The sequence below is a fragment of the Neophocaena asiaeorientalis genome, unplaced genomic scaffold, assembly GCF_003031525.2.
Source record: "Neophocaena asiaeorientalis asiaeorientalis breed wild unplaced genomic scaffold, Neophocaena_asiaeorientalis_V1.1 scaffold461, whole genome shotgun sequence".
NCBI lineage: Eukaryota > Metazoa > Chordata > Mammalia > Artiodactyla > Phocoenidae > Neophocaena > Neophocaena asiaeorientalis.
In genome coordinates, this window is record NW_020173230.1 from 1,569,937 (window position 1) to 1,591,820 (window position 21,884).

The following is a 21,884-nucleotide window of genomic DNA, read 5'->3' on the forward strand; positions in this document are numbered from 1 at the left end:
AAAAATCACCTGAAATTCTGCCGCCCAGAGCTAATGGGTCTGGCCACCTGGCTGAGGATCCTTTCAGGTAAGCTCTTGGTGCCTCTGTTTACACAGCTGCCATTTTGCAAAAAAAGGCTCAAGCTGTTCTATAACCTTTCTTAAGAAACAAAACAAAACAAAAGAACCCAACAGTCTGCTGTGAGCCTTGTTCCATGCCAGTAAATATGAATTTACATCATCAGTTTAAAAAATACCCATTGTGCCTTTATTTCACTTTATTTTAGTTCATAATTAGTTAGATTATGAACTAATCCCCTATGGATGGACATCTAGGTTGTTTCCAACTTTTCATCCTCACAGTTTGACCATCCCAATAGCAATCTCCTGCAGAATTTCCCCTTCTGCTCCCTTCTATGCAAAGCTAACTCAGAGATGCCTGAAGGAGGGAAGGAGAAAGAGAAGAGAAAAAAGGAGGAGGAGAGGACAGAATAACGGCATTTGGGCTTCTAAAGAGGTTCCCCTGAGGAGCTGAGACGGGAGCCTGGGTGGGCAGTGCCTGGTGAGGGGCTGCTCCAGGCCCAAGGTGGGAAGTTGGGGCCAGAAGCCTCAGGCTTGACTCAGCTGACCTTCCTCAGATCGGAGGGTTCCAGAACCTGGATACCCTAGAGGCATGTGTCCAGCCTATACATCCAAACTGTGTGGAATGTGGAGCTGGGACGATGAGAGAGGTGGCAATGAGATGCTCCCATGAGGGAGTGGGGATCGGGCTGCCGACGACTCTGCCGACACCTGCAGAAACCGGCTGAGGATTACCAGGCATGATAAATATATTCCAACTCTGTCCTCACGCCACCCGCCCCCCCCCAGCCCCAGCCCTGAGCCAAGTTCTCAGAGCTCACGGCTCCAACACCTGACCTTGCTCAGAGGAGCCCAACATGCTGCAGGGAAGCTCCCCAGAGATAAGCAGAGGTGGATGAAGGGGGAATTTCTTGGGGTCTCCATTCTGAGTTACGTGGGGAGATCCTTAACATGTAGGCAGCATATCACCACTTAAACACAATTTAAAGACGAGCCACAGGAGAAAATAATTTCATAGCACATATCCAACAATGGCCTTGTGTCTAGAATATATAAAGAGCTCTCAAAATTCAATAATAAGAAAACAAACTACCTGATTTAAAAAAAAAATGAGCAAAAGATCTGAACAGACACCTCACCAAAGAAGATACGTAGGTGGAAGATAAGTATGTGAAAAGATGCTCAATATACTGCATTAACGATGATTAGTTACAAATTTTAAAAAAGCATTTTCGAGTCCACAATCCATTTGATCATTTCATCAGTTCTGTGAAGTTAGTAGTTGTTGTTATTACTATTATATTATTTTAATAATAATTATTCTTTTTTTAAATTAATTTTAAAATTTTTTATTTATTTTTTGGCTGCATTGGGTCTTTGTAGCTGCATACTGGCTTTCTCCAGTTGCTGCGAGTGGGGGCTACTCTTCGTTGCAGTGCATGGGCTTCTCATTGTGGTGGCTTCTCTTGTTGCAGAGCACAGGCTCTAGGCACGTGGGCTTCAGTAGTTGTGGCTCGCGGGCTCTAGAGCGCAGGCTCAGTAGTCGTGACGTACCGGCTTAGTTGCTCCGGGGCATGTGGGATCTTCCAGGACCAGGGCTCGAACCCATGTCCCCTGCATTGGCAGGCGGATTCTTAACCACTGCGCCACCAGGGAAGTCCTGTTGTTATTATTATTTTTCCCATTTAATAGTGAAGAACTGGGAGGCTCATGGAGGTTAAAAGACTTACTCAAGGTCAAAACTGAGACTCAAAGTCATGGAACTCTTTCCACTTGGGAGGTCTCTGCATTCTAAGAATGTTCTAGAAGCCAACACTTTGTATCCAATTGGACAAGGGCACACTTCTCTTTTTAAACAAGGAGAGAAGACCACACCCACCCACAAACTCCCCCCATCATGGATGGACAGACCAGCTTCATAAGCAGGAGGCCCCTCGGAGTGTACAGTAAACGTGTGGAGGGGGTGACCACTGAATGTCCAACAGCAGTGGCACGCATAGGCTGGGAAAGCCCACCCTGTGGGTCTTCCAGAACTGGCGCTTTGCTTCACAGGAAGGCGGGGCGTTGTCCCAGGAGCAGCTGGCTCCTGCCCAGGGCCTAGCACACGGCAGGGAATCTACAGCTTTGGCTTCCTGACTGCGGATCTGAACGGGGGTCCCATTTACTTTGACTTACCTTGAGTGAGAACTCTGTTCCATCCGAGGTGCTGGGCCCTGGTCCTGGCACTGGGGGGCCCTCCAGCGGCACTGCCAGGGTTGGGGGTGTGGTCCTCAGGCTGTAAAAGAACAGAAGGATTGAACATGGCGCTACTCCCCCGCCTTTATCTCCCAATCTCGTCTACCCTCCCCAGCCCTTCTCCTGCTATAGCACTCAGCACAGTGTTTCCCCACCAGAGGCACAGAGTCAACAGAGCAAACTGCTCGGAGGCAGAGAAAGAGTCTAGTTAACTGTGTGTCTTTGCTAGGGTAGCAAAGAACCTGGCACAGACCTCAAAGGACTGGGGAAAGGAAAGAAGGGGGATGGGGGGAGAGATTGACACATAAGGACTATCAAGCCTATTTCCTAAGCCGGCTGCTTGGGGGAAGGGCCCAGCCCTCTGTGTATGCTAAGTCCAGGGGTTTCTGGATGTAGATGACAAGAACAACTTCCATCTGGACAACCCCCCCAACAGAGCACTGCACTTGGTGTCATTGTTTCCCATACATGGTTCGGGCTTTCATTCATTCAGCGAATATTTATCGACCATCTAATAGATGTCAGGCACTTGTATGAGCTCATTTAATTCTCATAACAAGCCTATTTGGTAGGTACCACTTTCCCCATTTTCAAGATGAGAAAATTGAGGCACAGAGAGCTCATAAGGGGCAAACCCAGAGAATCTGGTTTCTGAGTCCAAGTTCTTGACCACCACACTCTAGTGCCTCTCTGTAAAGAGACCAAGCCCCTGCCCTCACCTTGCTTATGTTCTATGAGGCAAGACCCCCCAAATCATCCAGTAGATCTATAATGCATTGTTTGGAGAGTGAGTTAAGTGCTAGGAAGAAAAACAAAGTCATTTCTCAGACACTGACTTGCTGTGTGTCTTCTGGCAAATTGCTTCACCACTCTGAGCCTCTGTTTTCTCATCTGCTAAAAGTAGGTCATTACTCATCTGCCCTATGCACCTGCCTGGGTTGTTGGAAGGAGCAAAATGAGCTCATGGACAAGGGAGGCCTTTGTTTTCGTGGTTGAACCAACACCAACCCATGACTCCAGGGAATTTTTCGCCCGAGGGGATTCAGGTCAGCTTGCCTTCTATAGAAAGACATCACTAGACTTCCCGCTGGTATCTTTAGGGGCTAGATGACTCCAAGTCCAATGTGATTCTTAGTGTATCTTTTAAAAAATATTTATTCAGGGCTTCCCTGGTGGCACAGTGGTTGAGAGTCCACCTGCCGATGCACATGGGCTCCCTTAGTTGTGGCATGCGTGTGGGATCTAGTTCACCAGGGATCAAACCCGGGCCCCCTGCATTGGGAGCACGGAGTTGTAACCACTGCACCACCAGGGAAGTCCCTCTTAGTGTATTTTTAAAGGCAGAGAACAATGCATATGCTCACCTACTCTTGGGAGGTAGCAGTCACCTGACAGTTACTTCAAGGGCCTTCCCCAAGCACACTACTGAGATGGAACTTTCTGGAATGCTGACCATTAAAAACTCCGCCGTGAGAAGCTCAAACCAAGAGACAGGTGCTGGATGTCCTACATTTGCTCCAGATCTATTTGCAATCCTTCACCACCCTGTTCCGTGTCCCAGGAGGCTGGCCTTCCCCTCTGCTCCCCGCTGCCTCCCCAGGTCCCCACTCTGCTGCTGGGTCTGGTTGGGCAGTAGCTGTGCCAGCTCCTAAGGGCCACGCCTTTCCTACAGCCATATCTGGGGTGTGGTGGCTTTGCGGTCACCTCTCTAGGGGTAGGGAGGGTACCTCACCACCCTCCATTGGTTTCCCCTAAGGTTGCCCCAATTAGTCAAGAGTCTCTTCATCACACTCTACACAGTGACCCCACTGGAATGGGCTCTTTCCCGCTGGGGCCCGGGCTGAAAACCTCCTGTTAGGGAACATGCCTTCCCAGAATCACGGCAGGGCCGGGTCCCAGTTCTCACTGCCACTCTCACTGCTCGTTAGCCAGACGATGATGGTCATCAAGATCATCACGGGAAGAAGCTAGAAGGACCCTGGGCTTTGGGTGGGGCACTGCATTCCAAGGATGGACTCTAGGCCACCACTGCCAGGGGAGGGCTCCCCCCATTGCCTCTCCTGGCTGGCTGGGTGCCGTCCTCAAAGGCCCCAGGGAGGGTGGAGGTGGGGAGGCCTCCTCCCCTGCTCTACCCAGAAAAGCTCCACTTTTATCCTGCACAAACCAGACTTCTGCACAAAGGTCTGCCCTTTAAGAGTCCTGCTGCTGCAATGAACATTTTGGTACATGACTCTTTTTGAATTATGGTTTTCTCAGGGTATATGCCCAGTGGTGGGATTGCTGGGTCGTATGCAGCTCTATTTACAATAGCCAGGACATGGAAGCAACCTAAGTGTCCATCAACAGATGAATGGATAAAGATGATGTGGCACATATATACAATGGAATATTACTCAGCCATAAAAAGAAACGAAATTGAGTTATTTGTAGTGAGGTGGATGGACCTAGAGTCTGTCATACAGAGTGAAGTAAGTCAGAAAGAGAAAAACAAATATCGCATGCCAACACATATATATGGAATCTAAGAAAAAAAAAGAAAAGTCATGAAGAACCTAGGGGTAAGACGGGAATAAAGACACAGACCTACTACAGCATGGACTTGAGGATATGGGGAGGGGGAAGGGTAAGCTGGGACAAAACAAGAGAATGGCATGGACATATATACACTACCAAACGTAAAATAGATAGCTAGTGGGAAGCAGCCGCATAACACAGGGAGATCAGATCGGTGCTTTGTGACCACCTAGAGGGGTGGGATAGGGAGGGTGGGAGGGAGGGAGACGCAAGAGGGAAGAGATAAGGGAACATATGTATATGTATAACTGATTAACTTTGTTATAAAGCAGAAACTAACACACCATTGTAAAGCAATTATACTCCAATAAAGATGTTAAAAAAAAAAAAAAGTCCTGCTGCTGAAGAGATGAAAAACAACCCTGTCAGGGGATCAGACTCTGGAGAGCAGCAAGGGGCGGGAATGGTGCCTCGGCAGCATCGCGGACAGCCATGCTTGAATGAAGGCATCTCAGTCAAAATCTGATTTTACCTTTGGGGAAACTGAGGTCCCACATGGGAGAAGTGAGGTTCATCCTCAGGCGTGAAGCAGGTGCTGCTAAAGGTCAATGTCATCACTGCTTATCAATATGATTCTTCATTGCCAGATTCCGGTTTTCAGAATACCGTAACATGCTGTAGGGATCAGATGATAATAGAAGACATCTGCAGAACATTACTATATACTAAATAAAAGATTCTTTGGGTTTAAAGTAGCTGCTTCCTGGGCCCCAACCCAGAGAGACAAAAAGGGAAATCAGCTCTGTACTCAGATGGGTTCCTTTTCCCTTTAAGAGTGAATTGAGGCATCAAACCTAAACATAAAAGCTAAAACCATACAACTCTTAGAAGAAAACACGGGGCAAACCTTCATGACTTTGAATTTGGCAGTGGTTTCTTACATATGACACCAAAAGCACAGGTGGCAAAATAAAAAATAAATTGGACTTCATTAAAATTAACTTTTGGGGATGTGGGGAGGGAAGGATTGGGAGTTTGGGATTAACAGATGCAAACTTGTATGTACAGGATGGATAAACAACAAGGTCCTATTCTATAGCACAGTGAACTATATTCAATAACCTGTGATAAACCATAATGGAAAAGAATATGAAAAAGAATATATATATATATATATATATATGTATAACTGAGTCACTTTGCTGGACAGCAGAAATTAACACAACATTGTAAATCAAATATACATCAATAAAATTTTAAAAATAAATTTAAAAAATAAAACTAAAAAAAATAATTAACTTTTGTGCATTAAAGGACTTAGCAAGAAATTGAAAAAGCCCACAGAATGGGAGAAAATATTTGCAAATCACATATTTGATAAGGGCCCAGTATGTAAAATATATAAAGAACTCTTACAGCTCAAGAACAGAAAGACAAACAACCCAATTTAAAAATGGGCAAAGGACTTGACATTTTTCCAAAGATATGCAAATCACCAACAAGCACATGAAAAGATGGTCAACATCATCAGTCATCAGGGGAATCTAAATAAAAACCATAATGAGATACCACTTCCCACCCACTAGGACACCCATAGGTTTTTTGTTTGTTTGTTTGTTTTTTTGCAGTACGCGGGCCTCTCACTGTTGTGGCCTCTCCCATTGCGGAGCACAGGCTCTGGACGCACAGGCTCAGCGGCCATGGCTCACGGGGCCAGCCACTCCGCGGCAAGTGGGATCTTCCCGGACCAGGGCACGAACCCACGTCCCCCGCATTGGCAGGCGGACTCTCAACCACTGCGCCACCAGCGAAGCCCCACCCATAGTATTTTTAAAAAAGGAAAATAACAAGTGTTGGTGAGGATATGGAGAAATTTGAACACTTGTGAATTGCTGGTGAGAATGTGAAATGATTCAGCCGCTGTGGAAACAGTTTGGTGATTCCTCAAAGAACTAAACAGAGAATTACCAAATGGCCCAGCAATTCCATTCCTAGGTAAATACCCAAAAGAACTGAAAACAAATATATGCACATATATGTTCACAGAAGCACAATTCACAATAGGCAAAAGGTGGGAACAACCCAAATGTCCATCAATGGATGAACGGATAAAGAAACTATGGTCCATCCATACAAAGGACGATCATTTGGCCATCAAAAGGAATGAAGTGCTGATACATGTTACAATGTGGATGAACTTCGAAACCATGCTAAATGAAAGAAGTCAGGCACAAAAGGTCATATATTGTTATGATTCTATTCATATGAAACCCCTAGAAGAGGTAAAACTATAAAGACAAAGAGCAGATTGGTGATTGCCAAGGGCTGGGGGAGAAACTGTTTCATGGGTTGTAGGTTTCCTTTTGAGCTGATGAAAACGTTTTGGAACTAGATAGAGGTGGTAGGCAGTCACATGACATTGTGAATATACTAAATGCCACTGAGTTATTCACTTAAAATGGTTAATTTTATATTACTTTTTTATCAATTAAAAAAATAGTGAATTAGGGACCTGGGGGTGGAGATGGGGTGATGGCAGATGCCAGGAAGAAAGTCCCCCAGAGGCCATCTCCAAGCTTGAGAAGGGCACAAAGGACTCTTAGAATCCATCCATCCCATTTTATAGATGGGAAAGACAAGCCCAGAGAGGACAGGGACTTGCTCAAGGCCATGAAATGCATGGAAAACCACGCAAGAATTAGAGGTAAGGCTTTAGAACTCAAAGCTGCCACCACACCAAGGTGCCCCATGGGCTCTGGCACCACACCAAGGTGCCATGGTGGGCTGGAGGGGGCCCACAGCCATCATCAAGGGAGGGAAGTCCAAGTTCGTATTTCTGTCCTGAGTTTGTGAAAGGGACAAAGTCATCAACCAATTGTTATCCAGGCTTATCCATGCCCAAGGCTTCGGATAAGCCCACCCAGGGCCTTACTCCTTGATCATCAGCCTCCTCCATGGTGCAGTTACAGCTTTAAGAGGAAAACTCATTAGCCAGCTGTTCTATTTCTGCCCACAGCCTGCATCCCTGGGCTGAGGTCATCAGTTTCCCCAGGAGGGCAATGGGAGGAAAGCAAATGTCCTAGAATCAAGGCATTCACTGATCCCCCCTAAGGGACCCGGGAGTGTTCAGTCAAGCCCTGGAAGGTGAGGCCAGCTGAGCCACTGGAGACCTGGGAGGTTCTTTTCTTTTTTAAGTTTTGCTGGCTCAGACCTGTTGGGCAGGTATAAAAGGGAATGGCCAGCCTCTGCTGGGCACCCAGTCTCTTCCAGTGTGGTCTCAGGTAGGTACCATAGAGGATGCTGGGGGAGATGGGAAACGGGGAGGGGGTGCCGTGGAGAAGCCTCCAGAGGAAAAGAGATGTAATGATGAGAGATTTGCAAAGCGGACTAGGGGGCGGGCATTTCTTGAGGGGCTGCAGAGTGGGCACATCATTCAATGCTCCAAGGGATCTGGATCTACGGGGCAGGAGAGAGCTGCCTGGTTCCACGGAGAGACGGGATTTGAACCCAGATCAACCCCACTTCACTGCACCACCCGCCTCCCCCCAGGGGATTGAAGGGATGCTAGAGTCATGCTGGGTTCAATCCCCACCACCCCCTTCCCACACTCTGTAATGCATCTCTCCCCCCTGAGGACCCTTTTAGCTTTTGCATTCCACAAGCTGAATTTTTTCTATGTTTTCTGGTTCATGATTTTGAAAAATGGGTCTTGGTTATCAAAGATGCCTGGAAAAGCAGTTGTCTGGGGGCGGGGGTAGGGGGCAGGAGTGGTTTGGATACAGGGTGCCCTGGAAGGTGGGGTCACAATTGAGCAGGAGGCTGGTGGCCACTGAGAGGGGTGGGACCTAGTGTCAGTGGCCTGCACAGCCCTCAGGCAGTGCCTGGTCCCAGGGGTCTGTGCCCCAGGCCACCAGGCCAGGGCAACAGCCATCACACCTTAGCCTGTGGTTCACGGCAAAACCACCATTAAAAAAAAAAAAAAAAAGCAAGCAGCCTAATTGGAATAAACAAAGGAGAATTTCTGGCCCTTCCTCCCCCACTAGGACAATTAAAAAGGAACCAGTGTTGAGACAGGAGCAGTTGTTCTGTTTTAATGACAAGCCTAATGCATTTTTAAAAATCTGACCTTGCTGATACTCACATTTTCTTTTCATGTGGATTTTGGTCTCATGTCCCTGGTGACTTCCATCTATGTCAAACAGAACCACAAAAATGAGACCACAAAAAGGCAATGTTTTGGTGTCATCAGGGACAACAAATGGCAAGAGGAAGTTTATGTCGCACAGTCATATCTTCCAGAAAGGGGGTGGGGGACAACGAGACCACTGAGCTGCCCACGGTGACTTGTGGCAGAGCTGAGTGAGAGCCTGGTCCCCTGGATGCTGGACAAATACTGTCCAAAGCTACCAGCAGAAACGAAGGACTCCCAGCCCCGTGCTCCCCAGAGACGGGACTCAGGAGGGATCAGGTAGGGTTCCTACCCTGGGCTGGGGGGTCTCCAGTGGTAAAACAATTGCATCGTGATGTTCACTACCCTTAACTGAAATGTATCATTTCCTCCCCTTTTTAACACAGTCGTATTAGCAATACCTGTGACTGTCAGCAACGGAAGTCACTGATATTTTCATATCATATTACAATTGTTGCAGAGAGGTCAAAAGATTGTTAACTCTCATGGTTGCTTCAAAACTAAAGTGGTTATTAGACCTGCCTTTAGAAAGCACACCTAGTGCTGTATCATGCATGTTTAATACTGTGTTAATTACATTTCAATGTCATTTGTTTCCTTGGTGATCTTATACAGTTTATTACCTGAATTTAAAATTTTGTCCAGTGAGACCACAGACATCACCAGATGGACAAAAAGGTCAGTGGCCCATGAAGGCACAGAACCCCTACCCCCCCACACCCCACCCATACCCCTTCTCTCATTCTTATTTTCTGCAAAATGGACCAGCTTTGGGGTTGGGGAACCCAGGCTCCAATCAGAACTCTAAGCTGGATCCCACAGCGAGATGAGAAGAGGAGAAAGTGTCTGGCTTTGCCTCCATCGCTTGCCTGTCCTGGCTCAGCCTCTTTTGGAAACACCACGACCCCTGGCAGGAAACACTGGAGCTCCCCAGAGGATACCTTGGTATAGGTATAGGTATAGGTATAGGTCGTGAGACGCTCCATCCCCAGCTGGGTTACTTAAAGGTGGAGGCTGTACCCTTGGCTTGAGAACAGCACTGCTGACAATGGGGCTCAGAACCACATCCTCCCCAAACCTCCAAGAAGTTCTTCACCCCCAAGACAAACTGCGACGCCCCTGACTTCTCTCTTTGCTACTGAAAGTCCCCAGTCCCCCTCCTTCCTAGTTTGTCTGCATTTGGAAACCAAGAGGTCCAGCCTTGACCCCAGGCTGGCCTCATCTTAAGAGAGGTAACCATTGAACCGGGGGCAATTATTCTGCACCAGGGACTCGCTTAGCATCTGGTAAAGCCTGTGGACCTCTGCTCAGATTGGAGTTTTTAAATGCATAAAATAAACTACGTAGGGTCACAAAGGAAGCCGATGGTATTAAAATCCAGTTATCAAAATATTACAAAATCAGTTTGTGATATAGCAATTAAAAGTGTACTTTTTTGTTAGTAGATTTAAATAACAACTTCTAACCGAGGGTCTCATAAGACCATCACTTCAAAGTTGAGATGAGGGTAAGTCATATTTGGAGATGCCTGCTACAATGAAAGGAGAATAGCTGTGATTTCTGTTGGGGACAAGCCACAGCAGTGCTGGTACTACGGTGGCTTGTGGCCTCTGCTCAGACCTTAAGGGAAAATGAAAACCAAGTGGTAATTCTTTTCTCGTCCCAGTTCATGGTTAAAAGTGCATGCTTTAACCTCTCTTGGCCTTCGTCTTCTCCTCCATAAAATGGACTCCCTGATCCCTACCTCACAGCCTTAGTGTGACGGGCATATGGGACCACAGATGCAGAAGTGTTTTGTGGTGGCTAGGGGTACACAACTCTGAGGAGTTATCAGCTTCTTTCTTATTCTTGGTTACTAAGATCTAATAGCAGCAAGACATTCAAAGTGACATGAGAGAAGCAGCCCCATGTCTCTCCCAGGCATTTGCCCCAGGCCATACAACAGTCTTGGCAAACTATCCTCTCTTTCCCCTCCAGCACCCAGGGAAGTCCTGGTTCCCGCCCGTGGTTCCTTCTCGCTCCTCCCTCAGCCAAGCCACAATGCCCAGTGCATCCAGAGGCGAATGTGGGGATGACGTGGACCCAATGCCCTTCCTGACACCTTCCGAAAAGGAGAGAATGGAAGCCATGAACAAGCCCTATGACATCAAGAGGTCTTGCTGGGTCAAGGATGAGAAGGAGGGCTTCATTTCTGGGGAGATCCAGTCCGAACAGGGCGACCAGGTCACCGTGAAGACGATCACCAACCAGGTGGGAGGGGAATAATCCCCAGGATGAAATTGAGCTTTAGGAGTGGTGGACACCCGGGCTCAAGAGGCAAGGTGGCAAAAAGAGCAGATGCCTCCGAGTCCCCTGTGCTGGGTTCAAGTTCAGACTCAAGCTGTGGGGCCCTAAGCAGGACACTTTCCCTCTCTGAGCTTTGGCTCTCTTACAACAGAGAGTCCAACATGATAGGACATGAAAGTACTTTGTATGCTCTAAAACAGTGCATGTGTGAGACAGATTATCAGGAGAGTTACTTATCTTTAAAGCCCCAAATTATCTTATCTTTAATTCCCCTTTCATGGGGAATCTATTTTCTAAGAATGAGAAGGAACATCCCACCCATCAGGAGTGGCGCTATGTGCCTGTGATGGCATAAGGAATGCGAGACAGGGCCCCGGGACACCCTGGCCAACCTGAGTGAGCTCTCCAGCGTCATGAGCTACAGATGGTGGCACCAAGCCCTTTGCTGTATTGAGGTGGTGTGCTGGGGCTGGCTTGCCCTGGCTTGTAAGGATCTAACACTAAACATTCGGTGGCTTTGCAACTGGTTGTTAAACCTTTGGCGGCCTGATGTCAGCCATGGTGGAATTGACAAATGGTACAAATCAGGGATTTTTTCTTTTTTTTCCCATGCAGCTGGTTTACTAGCACACCACTCTCTGCTGGTCCACAGTGTTCAGCTACAAGGCGTGACTTTGAGAGAGTGGATAGAAATTTTGGTTCATGAAACCCCTCCCCTGGGGCAGACTCCTGGGGAGGCGCTAGACCTTTTGCTTAACGCTTTCAATAACTTGATATAGTAGGATGTATGGACCCTATTTTGCAGAGGATCAAAGAGATTTTAGGTAATTTGCCTACAGTCACAAAGACAGAAAGTGATGAACTCAGATTCAAAGCTTGCTGTACGTGGCTCCAGTGCCCATGACCCCTCTACTGCACCACCTCATCTTCCATGGTTGGGCTGCATCCGGGGAGTGTGAAGTCAATCCTTGGTTAATTTCACAAATAAAAGAACAGAGACATTCCATGATCAGAACTTGCAATGTCTAAGCTTTACTGTGTGCCTCCCCTCCCTTTGAGGGGAGTGGCCACAGAGAGATGAGGCTATAGCTGTGGTAAAGTGGGTTTGAACATGAAAGTCAAGCTTAACTCTCAGGAGAAACATCCTTTTCAGAAAGGCAGGGCACTGCAGTGTTGCCAGGAATGATGGATGATGAGAGTGGAGCCCCAGAGGCCCCAGTTTGTGTACAATTTAAGGACAACACAACTTCTGTGAGCATCTGCGGTAGACAGGCCATCCAGCCGGGTTTGGGACAGAAAAGACCAGCTCGTCTGGCTCCTGCAATAAAGGCACAGGCTTCCATTTCTCTGCTGGGGCTGTAAGAGAAGAGTTTGCCTGTGGCGAGGACCAGAGATCAGCAACTACCAGAAATGGACTCTGAATGAAACCTAGCCTGACTTACTAGGGGTGTGGTGACCATTACTGGGTGGATTTTCCAGAACTGTCAAGATTTCAAATTATCTGCCTGTTGGACTCATAAATTATTTAAAGTCCCAGAAATCCCAGTAGGTGTTTAAGTCTCACATCTCAGGCTTCAGGCAGCTGAAAGATATTTGTTTTCTGGATCACATGTCTTGAGCTTCGGACCCAGACACTGCCATTTAAGAGCTGGCATGAGTTTTCATTTACAGAGGAAAAATTGGGGTGCAGAGCGGGGATGGGATTTGCCTGCCTGTGCACAGGAGCTCCAGACTCTTAATGCTGTATTATTTTCACCTTAAAACATCTACTGCTCATCATTGTTGTCTTTTTTGTTTGTTTGTTTGTTCTTGTTTGCTTGCTTGCTTGCTTTCAATTTTATACTTCAAGGTGGTTTGGTGGGAGCAGGGGAATGTCTTTTTATTTTTAATGGGAAAGTTCACTGCTATTTAGAAACCACTACTAATTCTCAAGGCAGAGAGCCAAGAGTCATATCTCTGCAAAGGGTCCCTGGGATCAGTGAGCAAGTTCTGATCAGCTACCAGAATGGACTTGGCTGGAAGAGAAACACAGGTTGGAGGTGCTCTGAATGTAGGGGAGGAACTTCAAGGTCTTTTTACTTGATGCCACTTAAGTTCATATAGTCCTCCCAGCAACCAGCCAAGGAAGCCACTGTCATCCCTACTTCAGAGGGGAGGCAGTTAGGGCTCATATGGCCTTGGAAGTTCCTCCCCATCCCAAGTCAATGAGACACAGCTGGACCAGCAGGTGGACTCACTGATTCCAGCTTTTTGCAGGACCCCAGAGAGTGGGTAGTACCCTGTGCCCGATGCCACTGTGGCTGTGACAGTACTATGTCTTAATGCATGTGCTGCTGTCTTGACCCCCCAGACGCTCACCATGAAGAAGGATGATATCCAGCAGATGAACCCACCCAAATTCTACCAAGTCAGCGACATGGCCAACATGACCTTCCTGAATGAGGCCAGCGTCCTGGACAACCTACGTCAACGCTACGTCAGCATGAGGATCTATGTGAGTGCCAGGGCTGGGCGTGGGGAGGAAGGGGAGGCTGCAGATCTTCTGCCCCTCTCCTGATGGAGAGGGGGCAGCTACTCTACCCTCCCCAGCAACCCATACACATTATGTCTGGGACGAGGGCAGAGGGACCACGCTTTTGACGTGTTAGAATTCCCACCCCAAGGCTTTGGCATCTCAGTGATGGTACGATCCCCATGGGTAGCTGACACACCTTTTGCTGAGGCTGTCATCCAGAAGTCTTCCTCCTGACCCCACCCCTGCAAACTCTCCAATCAAAACATCATTTTCCCCCTAGTGACTTCATGTGGCCTCAGTAGAGGTCCTTCCCTGTCTGTCCCTCCACCCTCCATCCATCCATTCATCTCCCCTTTCCTTCCTTCCTCCATCCCTCCTTTCTCCTTTCCTTCTAGCCAATTCCATCCAACCATTCATTCATTCAACAAACACTGAGCCCTGTGCTAGGATAAGCAAAGCGGGTTACCATCAGTCTCCCTGACCATCTTGGAAATCCTAAGACTTCCCGAAGGTGCTGGTGGCTAAACTTAAAATGGGATATGAGGAAGTTTTGGTGTTTGCCTCTCTAGATGTCTTTACTAAAAAGGAAAGAGGCTATCTGGTAGGACTAGGTGAGCTGGAGCCTGACTTCAAGGTTAGAGGCCGCTGGGGATTTCCTCTTCTGGGCTTTGGTGACAGCCAAGAGGACTGCCCCATGCTTCCCCGCCTTATCCTCCTCAATACTACTTTAGTTCCAGATTCAGACCCTCAGCAGCACCATAGCCCCATGCAGTGCTGGAGGACTGCACTGGAGCCCTGGAGGCCAGTGGGGCGTCACTGAACCTCAGCCTGGGAAGAGCCACATCTGCCCCTGGCTGAGCCTGGAGCTTTGGCTGAGAATGTCCATGTGGGCTCAATGGCCAAGCTCAGGGCTGGTGCTTACTCAGGGCCCCCGTGCAGCTGAGCCCTTGCTCCTGTGGGTGGCCACATCATGTCTTTGGGCTAAGGGGCTGCAGGCTCTGTGGAGTGTGGCCTGAGGGACCAGGGCAGGAGTCTCCTCTCAAATCCAAACGCCTCAGTTGAACCACTGATTGAAAAACTGGGGCAGGCAGGACAGCTCCAAGGTCCCGACTGCTGCCCTCTCGTGTCCCTCCTGCAAGGGTGGCGGGGGACCTCTCTTTTACATTGTGACCCAAACAGGGACAGAACTAGCTTCTGGTCCACTATCTGCCCCACCCCACCCTGCAGACAGGGCTGGAGGGAAAGAGTGACTCAGTGCCTGGGTCCCAGGATAAGACACAGTGCATGGTCCTCTCAAGTCTTTACGTGGGTTCTCTTCTTCTTCTCTTTGCTCCCCTTTCTTTGGATCACTTTCTATTTAATAAGGTTCCCTTTAAAAACGCAATATATTGCAGCTCTGCTAAGGAGAAACTGGGGGCGGGTATCCCCACTTGGACCAAAATGGAAAGTTTTAAAGTTTACGTGAAAAGAGGGGGCACCAGAGGTCAATGTGAGTGTCCAGCAGGAGAAGTTTGGGACCCATGGATTTGGCCATTTCCTGCCCTCAAATAATTTCTTTCACTACCTCATTGGTTTCTCTGATTTTTAAAAACTGGGATGATTTCCTTTAAAAATTGCCATGGGGTGAAAAGAGAAGGTGGTGTCTCTTCTTAAGAGTAGATCAAACCCAGTTGTCCACCAGTTGGATTGTGTCCACATAGTGAGGACTCCATGAACTCTCATGGAAAATCTCCCCCATATAGTAAGTGGAAAAAGCAAGATATAAAACAGTATCATATATCACTTATATGTGGAACCTAAAATACGACACAAATGAACACACCTATGGAACAGAAACAGATTCACAAACAGAACAGACTTGTGGTTGCCAAGGGGGAGAGGGGGAGGGGAGGGAAGGATTGGGAGTTTGGGATGAGCAGATGCAAATTAATATACATAGGATGGATAAACAACAAGGTCCTACTGTATAGCACAGGGAACTGTATTCAATATCCTGTGGTAAACCATAATGGAAAAGAATATGAAAAAGAATAGATATATATGTATAATGGATCACTTTGCTGTACAGCAGAAATTAACACAACATTGTAAATTAACTATACTTCAAAAAACTTTTTAATTAAAAAAATAAAAATAAATCAGTATCATAGAATACTATTGCTTGTTTTAAAAACAAGGTGAGGGGATACGAACGTGTCTCTGGATTTGTTTGTATATGTGCATCAAAAACCGTGGAAAGGGGTATTAGAAACCAACACAGAGCTTCCCTGTGGGAGGAGGGGGCGGTCACTGAGCAGCTGGGGGACTTTTTGCTGCGTTATTTATCCATACAAATGACTATGTTATGGATTCAGATAATTAAGCCAAAAGAAAATGAAAGAGATATATATTAAAGAGAAGGCTGGTTTTGTTGACTGAATAAAGACTCAGACATAGATTTTGCCCCCAGAGAGAACATCACTGTACTTCTCTAGGTTGACAGGATGATCCAGCCAGGATGCTCTGTGATGGGCCAGGATACGGAGGGAAGAGGGCATCAGGAGGGAGGGCCAGCTAACCATCTTCCTTCTCTCCCGCCAGACCTACTCAGGCTTGTTCTGCGTGACAGTCAACCCCTACCGGTGGCTGCCCATCTATGGGGCCCGCGTGGCCAACATGTACAGAGGCAAGAAGCGTACGGAGATGCCACCCCACCTCTTCTCCATTTCAGACGTCGCCTACCACGACATGCTCATGGGTGCGTGCAATGGGGTCCGCTGGGGCTGTCATGGCAGGGCAAGAAAAGTCCCTTTGCCATTGGGGCTCCAGGTGTATTAGACCCATGTGCTACCCAATCCCAACCCTGACCCCCTCATCACCCGTTGAAGGTTTTTTTAAATATTGCTCGGTGAATGCACTTGCTAAGTATCTGCCCTACCTCACACCCCATCTCATCTAAGCATCACAAAAACATGGGATGCCAAGCTAAATAATGTCCAGAACTCAAGTCAACCCTTAACCATTCCCTGTGCAATCTTCACCATACAGTACAATGTGATTTTTATTACTATTTCTCTTTATGTTGCTTACGACTAGGCAGCTTCATGGGACGGTGCTTATAGAAAGAGTGGTTGGTAAATTTTTGGCCCGTTCTGCAAGGATGTGGGCTGCAGAGGCAGGCGTGTAGCCTCAGACCCCATGGGATCCTAGGTCTTCGGTGTCTGTGGGCCACTGCAGCCATTCTTCAAGCCGGGTGGGATGCAGGGAGATGCAGATGGTGTGGTTAGGGTGATGCCAAATGCCGAGTTTCTAAGTGTTTTCTAATGACATCGTCCTGTTGACGGTTCCCTCCCTACAGAGCGTGAAAATCAGTCTATGCTAATCACGTAAGTGTCCCTCCTGCCTCTCAGTCTATAGACAAATAATTAGGTTTGTGTCTTACACATGTCAGTAAGCCTTCTTAGAATTAATTGGCGGGACTTTGTATGGAAATCTGCAGGCAGAGAGCGAGTGGGCTTAGCGGGGACGACTAAGGCTGCATCTGCTAAACCGAGTGTGGGGGGGTGGGGGCCTCCATGTCCCCAAGTCCCCTTCTGCCCTACCCTGTCTGTCCCTGATGGGTGAGATGTGATGATGCCCAGCCCGTACCTTTCATCGTGTTGCTTCTCTGCGGGCAATCTCCTCTTTGTCCTTCACTCGTCTGCTCTCGTTTTCCACCTGCAGTGGAGAATCTGGTGCAGGCAAGACTGAGAACACGAAGAAGGTCATCCAGTACTTTGCCAACATCGGAGGAACTGGCAAACAGTCCTCGGATGGGAAGGTAGGGCCGACTGGGCACAGCTGCTCTCTGGGTTAGGGCCGCTTTACAGATGAGGAGACGAAGGCTTAGAGGGAAGCGACTTGGGTGGGGACCCATAGGGAGAAGGTGGCTGCAGTCCCAGATCTGACCCACTGGATGGACTCTGATACCCCAGGCCACGTCTGCTCCCAGAAGTGCCAATGCTAGAGCCCCTTGTGCTTAGCGGGGTAGAAAGGGGAATGCCAGCTCCTGGTTAAGCTGCTTCTGCAGGCCCTGGCAGCCCCAGAGCGCAGGGAGCACTAGCTGGGCCAGCAGCAGCTGTAAAAAGCTGACAAAAGGGGCTTCCCTGGTGGCGCAGTGGTTGCGAGTCCGCCTGCCGATGCAGGGGACACGGGTTCGTGCCCCAGTCCTGGAGGATCCCACATGCCGCGGAGCGGCTGGGCCCGTGAACCACGGCCGCTGAGCCTGCAGGTCCAGAGCCTGTGCTCCACAACGGGAGAGGCCCTCGTACCGCAAAAAAAAAGCTGACAAAGAGGAAAGGAAGACTTCGGTGGAAGACCAGGGATGCCCAAGGAAGGGTTTTCAGGTTCACATAGGAATCTCTCCACCAAGAGCAAAAGGAAGAAATAGTAGCTAAGAGTCAAAGCCTCTCATCTGGAAGGGGCCCTCCAATGTCAGGGTCTGCAGGGGGACAGTCCTTACTTAGGCGGTGGCCCTCCTCCCAGGTCCCCTCTAGTCCCGCTCTCCCTGCCTCCCCAAGGCTGTGCCCCTCCTGGGTTCCTGGCACATACACCACTGTCATGTGAAAGCCCTGGGTCCCCAGGCAGCAGCCGAAAGGCCACCCCACCTTGTGTTTCTCTCTGGGTCAGGGGTCCCTGGAGGATCAAATCATCCAGGCAAACCCTGTGCTGGAGGCATTCGGGAACGCCAAGACCACCAGAAACAACAACTCCTCCCGTTTCGTAAGTGTGACAGCGGCAGTGGTGGCCCTGGGGGTGGCAGGACAGGCATTATCACCCCATTCCAAGGAAGGAAATCAGGGCTGATTGAAACTTACCAATGGGATGAGTCAAGTCATGGCATCTCCTTCCCAGAGATTTTTATCCGTCAGGGTCTATATCAACTAGAGTCCAGTTCAGTATTGAAATCCAGGTGCTTGAATGCAGAGATGTGGGTACACAGTGATGGAGGGGCTGAGAAATTAAAACAGGAGAGCCAGAGATTTGCAGTGGCTGGAAGCTGACAACGTCCCGCCCCCGACCAGGGGGACCATGGCTAGTGGGATGTAGGAGAGGCGCTGTCCCCGGGGCCCTGGTGGATTCTGAAGCTGGTCTGGTGGGAGCTGGGGTCATAGAAGGAGCTCTGTAGTGCCCCGCCTTTCCCTGCTGAACCCCCATCTCTGGCTGTGGCCTCTCACTGCCTGGGGAAACAGGGCTGGGCAAGGAGGAGGTGGGGGCAGGTGAGTAGAGGTGAGGGCAAAAGGTGATGGAGATACAGAGAGTCCTATTTCCAGGAGAGTTTGTCCTTGGTTCTGCCAAAGGTCAGGGAGAGGGATGTGGTGTCTCTCCATAAGGAGACGTGGTACAGCGCCCCCTATATGTGGCTGGTCAAATTCCCACCACTCCTACCTCAAAGCCGAACTCCAAGGGGCCCCAGCCCCTCCTGTGGGGCACTCGTCTGCCCCACAAGGTCCCAAAGCCGCAGGCTACCCCCAGACCCTAGATTTAGCTCCAACACCCTCCTTCGCTGCCCATCCGATTGGGAAACCCACAACTCCACATACAGCCGCCTCTGGCCCAGTTACCTTCCTGCAGTGCCCTTAGAATTCGGGGGGCGGAGCAGCCAAACCCGGGTCGCAGGTTGGTCTAGAGCTCCCTCACGACCCTCCCCTCTCCTCCCTGCTCAGGGAAAGTTCATCCGGATCCACTTCGGAACTACAGGCAAGCTGGCCGGAGCTGACATCGAGAGCTGTGAGTCAGGCTGCTTTTGGAGGGTTCTTGGGGCTGGGACCAGCTACACAATGCGTGGGGTACAGCACACAATGAAAGCGCAGGGCTCCTTGTTCAAAAAGTGTTAAGAATTTCAAAACAGCAGCAGAGGGACTCAAGTGTGGGGTCCTTCTGAACACAGCCTGCCACACCCAGGAGGCCGGCCCTGCCCCAAGTTCCCCCCCATCAGGAGCCAGGCCCCCGCCCAGGCCATGGGTCTGGGGCAGAAGAAGAGTGGACCCATGACTGGCCACGGCACTGGGATTTATGGGGAGGGGAGCCCTGCTTTTCATGGAGCCCTGAACTCCAGGAGAATGGGCTGAACTCATGGGCATGTCTTATTCTTTTCCAGATCTCTTAGAGAAATCTCGTGTCATCTCACAGCAAGCAGCTGAGAGGGGCTACCACATTTTCTACCAGATTCTCTCTAACAAGAAGCCTGAGCTTGTCGGTAAAGATCTTTATGTCTGTCTGACTGTCCCTTAACTCGCTTTTCCTCTATTTTCAATAATGAAAGAATTCCCATGTTATGGAGGGTTCGGTGTCATACCTGCAGTTCTACATGAATCCCTTTAGTTTAGAGTTATGTGAAGGGGTTTTGGGAAGTTTCTCAAAGTTCTACTCACATCCATCTTCACAACAGACTATGAGGCTTCACACTATTGTTGGCCCATTTCACAGATGGGGCCTTGAGATGCCTGCAACTCATGGCTGAGACATGGACCTGGGATATAGGGCTTTAGACCCCCCACGTCTTGCTCGGACAGCAGCGGAGATGTCAGCCCAGGACGACTGCATGTAACAGGCTCCCCTCTGAGTGGACGTAGCCCACTGAGTACACAGCTTGGCAAGCACACTGCACTCACCCCCTCAGCTCGATGCCCTTGTGCAAGCAACAACCTGCTCAACTGTCCCTGGCAGACCTGCTCAGGATCTAAGGTCCAGAGAGGGATGAAGACTCAATCTTCCACATACACACCTCCTAACCTAGCCAGAGACTAAGGCATTGAGTATCATCCCCCACCCATTTCTTGCATCCATGTCTCTTCCAAGAGTGAAAAAACAAACATAGACCAAGAGGGGCATGTATTTGAAGAAAAATAGAAGTGAGCATATTTCTTTGTAAAAGTGACAACATCCCATGCATATTATATGCAAGTGATTATTATTGCCTGCTGCAATTGTCCTGTTAACTTCTGCCTTTGAGTGCGACCTGCTCTTTACAGGACAGAGAAAGGAGAAAGATATGCACTCGTTTATTCCAAAAATATCTACTGGCTGCCTACTAGGTGCCAGGTACTGGGCCAAGTGACAAAGGGCACAACCAAGTTCCAGAGACCCTCTTGCCACTCTAAAGTTCTTCATATGCCCTGTTCAAGTCCCTCCTGACTCTGGGTGATCCCAGAGGGCAGGGACCATGTCGTATTCAGCCCTGTAACCCCCATGATGACACCACCATGCCTGGCACACGGGAGGCATGTAGAGCGGGTTAAAAATGAAGAAGAAGAAAACCACGTGTCACCAAGCTGCTAACCTGCTTTCCTGCTCTTGGCAGAGAGTCTGCTGCTGGTCCCCAACCCTAAGGAGTACTTCTGGGTGAGCCAGGGTGTCACCACCGTGGATAACATGGACGACGGGGAGGAGCTGCAGGTCACAGACGTGAGTACTCAGCGTGGCTGGGGAAAGACAGGGAAACTTTGGGGCCCTGCAGGCACTGCCACCAGTACTGGGTGGGTCGGGGATCGGGGGGGACACTCAGAGCCACCAGGCAGCAGCCTGGATTCTCCCATGGAGATTTCTGGGGTTTGCAGCTGGCATTTTTCCCAAGGCTGTCGTAGCAAGCAGCTTCTCTTTGCAGAGTTGAACTGGAATGCGATAGGGACTTAAGGGGGCCAACTACTCCAAGTGACTTTTCCTCCTCCCCAGCCCAGCTAGATGTGACCCTCTAGTCCCACCAGTTCCCACGGCACCCTCTCTCTCCTTTGTGACATGGAGCACCTGAGAATTCTGTTAGGAATATTGTGTACTCTCTCCTCCCTGACAGCCGAATTGATTCCCGATGCACCTTTGCCTTCCCCTTCTCCTGGTACCTAGCTAGGAGCCTAAACAGTAATAATTATGGGAAGAATAACACTACTTCCTGGTTATTATTATGTGCCAAGCACAGGACTAAACATTTACACATCACTTTGGTTTATCCTAATGATCACCTACCACCACCCATTTTGCAGAAGACTAAACTGAGGCCAGAGAGGTTAAATAAATACAACGACTATCTCATGGAGCATCTGGTCTGGACTCCTTGGAGGAAAACAGTCC

At 49.0% G+C, this 21,884-nt stretch overlaps 2 protein-coding genes across 5 annotated transcripts in view; one reads left to right on the forward strand and one right to left on the reverse strand.

The window, feature by feature from the left end:
• KPNA7 (karyopherin subunit alpha 7) overlaps window positions 1-21,884 on the reverse strand; it is a 64,825-nt gene that overhangs the window by 41,735 nt on the left and 1,206 nt on the right. The window contains exons 2-5 of one of the 3 annotated variants that reach the window (XM_024745401.1): window positions 21,100-21,241; window positions 18,635-18,770; window positions 5,342-5,484; window positions 2,236-2,335 (exon numbers count right to left, since the gene is read on the reverse strand). The gene's annotated coding sequence lies outside the window, so the exon portion shown is untranslated. Of the gene's footprint in view, window positions 1-2,235; window positions 2,336-5,341; window positions 5,485-8,950; window positions 8,999-17,426; window positions 17,545-18,634; window positions 18,771-21,099; window positions 21,242-21,884 lie in introns of those variants that run through there. The other 2 variants (XM_024745402.1, XM_024745404.1) reach the window with 2 other exon arrangements.
• MYH16 (myosin heavy chain 16) overlaps window positions 11,039-21,884 on the forward strand; it is a 53,294-nt gene continuing 42,448 nt past the window's right edge. Inside the window, exons 1-9 of one of the 2 annotated variants that reach the window (XM_024745399.1) lie at window positions 11,039-11,248; window positions 13,635-13,778; window positions 16,380-16,536; window positions 17,137-17,164; window positions 17,502-17,598; window positions 18,447-18,539; window positions 19,484-19,547; window positions 19,918-20,016; window positions 21,121-21,224. In XM_024745399.1, coding sequence (XP_024601167.1) covers window positions 11,039-11,248; window positions 13,635-13,778; window positions 16,380-16,536; window positions 17,137-17,164; window positions 17,502-17,598; window positions 18,447-18,539; window positions 19,484-19,547; window positions 19,918-20,016; window positions 21,121-21,224 — 996 coding nt within the window. The remainder of the gene's footprint in view (window positions 11,249-13,634; window positions 13,779-16,379; window positions 16,537-17,136; window positions 17,165-17,501; window positions 17,599-18,446; window positions 18,540-19,483; window positions 19,548-19,917; window positions 20,017-21,120; window positions 21,225-21,884) is intronic. The other variant, XM_024745400.1, reaches the window with a different exon arrangement.